The sequence below is a fragment of the Sinohyriopsis cumingii genome, chromosome 6, assembly GCF_028554795.1.
Source record: "Sinohyriopsis cumingii isolate HCF-2022 chromosome 6, ASM2855479v2, whole genome shotgun sequence".
In the NCBI taxonomy this organism is placed as follows: domain Eukaryota; kingdom Metazoa; phylum Mollusca; class Bivalvia; order Unionida; family Unionidae; genus Sinohyriopsis; species Sinohyriopsis cumingii.
Genome location: NC_142966.1, coordinates 76,411,090 through 76,418,609, shown reverse-complemented (window position 1 = coordinate 76,418,609; position 7,520 = coordinate 76,411,090). Strand labels below are relative to the sequence as shown.

The 7,520-nt window shown below is 33.3% G+C and overlaps 1 protein-coding gene across 1 annotated transcript in view; it reads right to left on the bottom strand.

Annotated features, from left to right (window-relative positions):
- The window catches only part of LOC149797250 (uncharacterized), a 49,343-nt gene extending 45,659 nt beyond the window's left edge, over positions 1 to 3,684 (bottom strand). Inside the window, exons 1-4 of the mRNA XM_089960378.1 lie at positions 3,584 to 3,684; positions 2,606 to 2,704; positions 1,383 to 1,517; positions 104 to 271 (exon numbers count right to left, since the gene is read on the bottom strand). Of these exons, the coding sequence (XP_089816504.1) occupies positions 104 to 271; positions 1,383 to 1,517; positions 2,606 to 2,692 (390 nt within the window). The 5' untranslated portion in view covers positions 2,693 to 2,704; positions 3,584 to 3,684. The remainder of the gene's footprint in view (positions 1 to 103; positions 272 to 1,382; positions 1,518 to 2,605; positions 2,705 to 3,583) is intronic.
- Between the last annotated feature and the right edge of the window lie 3,836 nt (positions 3,685 to 7,520).

The window sequence follows — 7,520 nt, the reverse complement described above, 5'->3', positions numbered from 1 at the left end:
GGTTAATTTTTTTAACGTTTTCTTCTACCGGCATATCACGATGTAAGAAGATTTATATACCTAACTGCTTGACATACATAGGTGTGTTTGTAATTTTACTCACCAGATGTTGTCTGAGCTTTTCGGATACTATGAACTTTTCGCTTTTCTTTTTGGCTTTCTGCTTTTTAACTGCATTTTGCAATGCTTTCGTCTGTTTCTCCATGGCACGAATATCAGCCTCCATGGTGGTCTTGTGTTCCATCTTGCCTTTCAACTGTTCCAGGCGGTGCTGCATTAAAGTTGTGGATGACGTAATTTTGTCAACACCTTCATAATGCATGATATAGAACTTTTATATAAGTTTTTTATACATTATAGACATGCTTTGCCTTAGTGACTGAATTTAGTTCTTCTTCGATGTCTTGCTGATAAATATTCAAAGTTTATAAAATGTTTACAATAGTAATGTCCTGGGATTCCCTAAAACTGAAAACGAAATGCATGATAGGAATACATATATGTAGCTGACTAATAAGTGATCACCCCGACTTCTGTCAGAAAAACTTTTCCTGGCAGGTGGCCCTTATATTGGTCTTTGTAGAAGAAAGAATGTTTTATTCTGACAGTGTGGCTCTGTCCATCAACTTCGAACTTGAGATTAATGCCCCGTGGAAAACAAACGAAGCCCCATATTTTTCCTTCTAATAACCTTGTGCTTTTTTATTCTTGTAAACGAACAAATGGGTAGAGAACCGAATGAACGTAATATTTACTAATGGACAGACATTACGTATCTGTATATATTTGTTAGAATATGTCGCAAAGTGATGAAAAACCACTGTTTATGTCACTTGCAAACATATAATCATATTTTCAATCCCATAAAGCAAGTATGTGACAGATCTCAAAGACAATTTTGTTATCAACTTTTACATTCAAACCTGTGGAAATTTCATAACTTCTTCCAGAAGACACTCTAAATATCACGTTAATTCTCTGCATATACATTGAAGTTGAAAGTCAAGAATGCATTTTTCGTGTGTTTTGAAAATATGTTTTAAAACACTCTAAGATCTTACAAAAATACAGCTCTAATATTTCAATTACAAAGATGTAAATAATTATTTCCTTGGAGACATGCTTTTTAGCTTATATAAATTTGTTAAGGTCCAAAAAATACATCTCTAATATTTCAATTACAAAGATGTAAATAATTATTTCCTTGGAGACATGCTTTTTAGCTTATATAAATTTGTTAAGGTCCACTATGTATGTATGTATGCATGTATGCATGCATGCATGCATGCATATATATATATATATATATATATATATATATATATATATATATATATATATACTGCTCACAATCCAAATAATGACGTTTTATTAATCCATACCCGAACTTTATTTAATCGCTCTTTATTGGCTGGCAGCATTTTTCCTTCATTCATCACGATTCCTAGGTTTTTTTCGTTAACAGGGAGAGCTGCATCATCTTCTTCTTCTAATTCCTGGGGAAGTGGCTTTATAACCTTTGGGTGTGAAAAGGAATACAATACTTATATTAACGTCTAATGATGTTTACTAAAGATTTTTTCCCCCAAATATCAATGACAATAAAATGTACTTGAAGCCTTGTCGAGACAATATATTTGGAATGTTATAGTAGATTGAATGCCAAAGCCGCTACCTGTGTTATCTTAGAATTTAGGTATATCAAGAAATAAGTATAAAATAGAAACAATTTAAAAAATTGTAATTTGAGTAAAAATATAAATTTGTACACATTTTCCTTGGTTCATTTGAATGTCACTATTCGTTTGTTATCATATCACTGTCAATTTAATAAAAGTTTTGTGCTTATCAAATTTAAAATGCTTATTTCATCCAAGCTAATGATTTTGTGCTATTTTATCATTCCTAGTTCAAATCCTTGCATACATATTAGAAGATAATTTTAAAATATCAAGTGAATATGAAATGAGGCCTTGAAAAACGCTGAAATTTCCATGTACTTACTAAGTTAATTTCTTTTCTCCGTTTAATATTTGTCGAATGTATATTACATATTACTTTATATGTACTGGATATAAATGATTTTTTCAAGGTACATGATTTTAAGCAAAGCATGATCAAACGCCCTAATTACTGAGCATTTTACCTAATGTTAAGTTGTAAAATTGGATACAGTACTTATCACTATTTACATAATAATAATAATAATAATAATAATAATAATAATAATAATAATAATTATTATTATTATTATTATTATTATTATTAATATAAGACATAGCCAGAAGGGTAAGGGCTTATTGTTTATTCTGTTGGAACCATGAGTGTGTCTGATTTTATTTTTGATTACCATATTGTGCTTATATGTCTTTGTTTGTAATGGGTTTTTGAACAAATATCCTGTCACTAAATAATATCCTATAATCATTGTAATACATGATGAAATTTAACCAGATTTATTTCTTATTGTTCACCTTGGGCTAAGTTAGGTTCCATGATATTTTCGTTTTCTTCTTTTTTTTAAATTTCATTTCAGCTTCTTATAGATCAAAGAAAAATTAAAGGACTAACATTTATGAATTTTGTATATCATATATTTCCTTACTTCATCTTGTCTTCTCGAATTTCCATCTGTGCCTGGTACTTGACAGGTTATGGTCAATAAAACCAAAATAAAAAGTCCTCTTCCCATCTCACCTTAAGGCTGGAAAAAAACCCCGAGAAAAACCCGGGCAAAATAGGTTAATTTTTTTCTGTCTACGATTTGCAAGCATTAATTTGATTAATTTCGACCGTGTGAGCTTAAAACTATTATTTTGGAAATTATGCATTTGTGTAACATTTTGCACACAACTGTAAACATCCTAACGGCTGTTTTGAAAGTTTCCTGAACAAAGAGATATACATACACAATAAATGGTTTGTACCGAATTTTATTATTTTTGATTTCATTGTTGACAACCGAATGTAAACAGATACAAATCTTTCGATGTTCAAATGACTCGCTGTGAATAAGCCAAAGAAAAACACAATATTTCACAACCTATGTCATAACAATGAGGTATCTGCATAGCACGTGCTACAATGTGCTTTGTGGTAATTTAAAGGGCTGTTGGAAAGCAAAGATCATTAGTCGATTAGTGTTACGATGGAAATGCATTCCTCATACACACCTGTTGGTTTTCAGATGCTTGGGAACACTGTAAATTCGTTATCCCAAATTTAGGCAGGATAAAATGTGTTATTGTTTCTCTGAGCAGCAAATATTTCTGGTTTCCAAGTAAAGACTACTTCATAGGAAAATATGTTTTAATTATGCACTATTCCATTGAGCTCGTCTTTATTTTCCAATCCCCCAGTTCCAACATCTCAAGAGTTTCATTACATAGTTAAAAGTAAGCACGATGCACTATGCACTTCAGTATCACTTCTAAAACAAGAATAAATCGCAAATATACATAGGATATATGCCATTATTTATATATATTTATTAGTCAAAGTTATATGAACAATGCGTTTGGTATGAATGACACGGTTTCGAATAATATATAAAGCGTCAACATCTGTATGTGTTTATACTTACGGGTTTTTGTCGATGAAGGCCCGAGTTGACAAATTCCTGCGTGGGACGTTTACGCCCGTTCACGTCTTCTATGGACACCTTCTGAGACAAGCGTAATAAGGATACACATATATACCAATGAACTCGGTCGATATCAATTAAAGTTGTTACAAAACTGTTTCTTTTTAATGGGCATCTATTTTGCTGAAGGGCCGATTGTTCGATCCATCATATTGGTGTTATTTAGGAAGCAGGTGAAAATATTTATGATGGATGCAACGCAGGGATATTGGTTCATAAACGTGGCAAAAATATTACACCTTTGGCAAAACAGAAAATTACGGAAGCATTGAGAGCATTTATTAAATGACATTTTTAGTATCTTATTGGCTATACAACAATCATATTAATTATTAGAAAAGCATATCTCCCAGCATTAATTTTCATTTTAATTAGACATTTCTCTCTAATGATAAGCAAGGTGGTGGCGTTGTATAAATTTAAGGCCACTCAATGCTGGCTGATTGTTATTTTCATCGAAACTACGTTGCCAATCTAGGAGATAAGAAATACTAGATTAATTGAAATATTAATTTATAAAAGTCTACGTGGCCTGGATAGCACAGTAGTAACACGCTGTAGGACATGCCTTCATTAAATCACTAGCTCAGACATTTATCATATCAAGTTATCTCCCATCCAATGATAGCGATTTTCGTTGGGTTCCCTGGATACCACCACCATTTGAAAAGGTTCTAAACACATACCGTTAGTTATCGGGAGTACTTGTTCTAATACTGAAACATCTTTCAAAGCCTTCTGTACACTATATTACTGAAATACAATTCTATAATCAGAATCAAAAGTCTGGGGGATTTAAAACAACATCTCAGCAATTAAAATATATACACTGAAAATAAAGAAGCAAAGAATTTAAATAAGAAAGATCTTAATAAGGTAAAACATAGAGTATGGCCCATGTCACGTAATGACATAACAGTCAACACGTCATATTTTGTAACAGTCAACACGTCATATTTTGTAACAGGAACAACAGCAATTAACATCTAAATCTTACAATCTGAAACCTGTTTCATAAAGATATGCATCATTCATCGTACAATTGGATTTACACAATGGTTGTGTTTTATGCATAAGCAGTATACAATTTTTCAGGAAAACGCATTTTACAATCAACATAAGTAATAATACAGTTTTTACAAGTTCCTGTAAATGTGTTTGAAAAATTGGAATGGGGACATTTTGCTGCCAAGCGGTCAGGCATGTCCCGAAGGAGCGTTGTTCCTAAACAAGAAGTATCCTGCCATTGGCAGCACAGTTGCTAGAAATTTACTGGAGCATAGAAGACTACGGTACGACTTTGACAACTGCTCTACCAGCTAACAGATTCTTATCAATTCTAAACATTTTGTGTTATTTTGTAATTAATTTCTCACATATTTACAGTGCTCACTCTCTTTAATCAGGAACTGGTTTTCCATATGGCGTTTCGAAGACACATGAATTATAGGATTTTAATGTGTTGTTGCCCTAGATGGAGACTCTGCCATTGTTTGCTAATTACTGTCAACTTGACACATTAATGATATATAATTTTGTCAGGTAAAATCAATTTGGTATTAGGTGGTAGACTGTAAAGAAGAATGAATTTTTATCGCATAGAAGCTATCCACTGTTGATAGCAAACATCTTATACACCACGGTGGTGCATGATTAATTTTCCAAGATAGAAACTAATGCTATTTGTTGTGCTGGACGTTATCTGCTATTATTTGGCTGTAAATATCAGTCATCTGGTATACGTGTCTAAAGTTCTTGAGTGCCATTGCCAGAAATATCCTCCCGGTATTTCTAAAGCAAACCTGGGATATTGTTAGAAAATACCGATGTTAATAGATATTGACCTGTTTTTTTTTTGCTAAATCAAATATTTGTGCTATTCATTTAGAAACAAAGGTAGATATGGCGAAATACCATTCTAATGTTTAGTTCATTTTGAGTAAAATACTTCCACATTCTAGTCTCCTGGCTATTAATTCATTCTAATAAACATGCTGTTCTGTCTGAGTAAGTTCAAAAGTATATATTGTAACATGAACCCTGTCTTTGGGAAATAATTTTCTCGCAAAAGATATACTGATAGAGTACCATAAGATTGCTAATTGTCCTAAAATGTATTTTTCTGACGGCAATTAATGTCCATTACTTTTGCCCAGGTTTGTTTTCTATTCTGGGTGGATTCTCTGACCTTGTTTGTATAAAAGACGTGTACAACACCGATCGATTTTACAAGTATTTTCGCATTTTGTCAAATTAAACGGAGGTTTAGATTATTGTTTGTTCACTCCGGTGTGGTCGAGTACAACGCAATGTCAAAAATGGCCGCTACACTGCTCAGAGTCATTTTACTTCGAAATGGAATCTGCTTTTGATGCTTACGAGGAAGTTGGGAAGCGTATGAGATTTGACGTGAATTTATACATCCTCATTACCTTGCTGTCAGTAAATCTCATTTTGATAGTGTCAATATTAGTATCAAAGGAAATCGTTGAGAAAATTGTCTATCCTTCAAATGAAACATCACGGAGAAACAACAATTTTGAAAACGATTTTTGATGTTTCTTGTAAACCAAGGAGTCGCTCGACAAGGAGACCATGGTTTGGGAGATATGTTAGAATCAACTATTCGAACGGAAGAACGTAAAACCGATGATGATTTGAGGATTGAATGCTTTACATATTCCGTGTTAACGTAAGGTAAATAAAATGTCCAAATTGTCTTCATAGACAAACTCAAAAAGAAGCATTCACGCGATAAGGAATAAGTGTGTCGGTTCAAAATGGAAAAGTTATTTGGGGTCGCCAAGAAATCGCGATTCATTCTACAACATATAACCCGTCGATCGCATAAACACTTTCCAAAACATATACGAAAAGAAGAACAGGAATAGTCAGAAAATCAGACGTTTCCTATTAATAACAGAGAAAGCACAAAACGATGTACCGAGATTCTTTCGATTGTTCAAGTCCAACCTCAAGCTGTTTGTCATGCCACCAACGATGCAAGATTTCCTACTGGTAGAAGTTAACCGTGTGAAATATTTGATCACCCCAGTTCCTATCGAATTTTGAAAGTAAATGACAAAGCTTTCACATTTTGCGGAAGGTGAAGGTTCTTAAAGTGGACAACACCAATTCATGCACCGATGCCATAGTAGTTACCGTGAAACAGATTCGTTATTCAATGAAATTGATTTGAACTTGAATAACAAACTAATTAGCAGCAACATGGATGCTTACCCTTATCAAGCCAACCTGAAATATCTATTCACTTACGAAAAAGAAACCAATAATACATATTTGGAAGCTTCCTTGGTATTGAAACCTGAAACTTTGGACTAGTTCCACGATATGGCTTTGATTGTAGGTGATGATAAAACTTAGATTTAATAACGAACGCTAAAGAATATAAAACCGTCATCGATGAAGCCACTGTGGAGATTTAACCTTAAGTGGGAACCGATTCAAGTACAACCACTAGAACTAAAAACAAAAATATTCTCTAAAATGAAATTTACATTGACGGTTACAAATCCCCAGACCAAGAAAGCACTGTAGTAGCAATACCTATTCCGGGCAAGGGCATATCTCTTGGGGAGACTACTCGATAACTGTTCCGTGGTAGTAGAGACACCACTGCCACTAAATTGACACACATAGGTAGGCCACGATAGAAGACATTTATAATCAATCTCATTTTCAATTCGACGATTGCAACATCATTACATGATAATAAAATCAACTTTAACCACTCTGTCCTATACCTCTAGCCAAAAGACCGCGTCCTTAATCAATAATAACGTATCACATCTAATTCTCCCTCCTTCTTTACATATGTTAACAAAATGCCAACTTCACGTTTCTTTTAATTGGATGA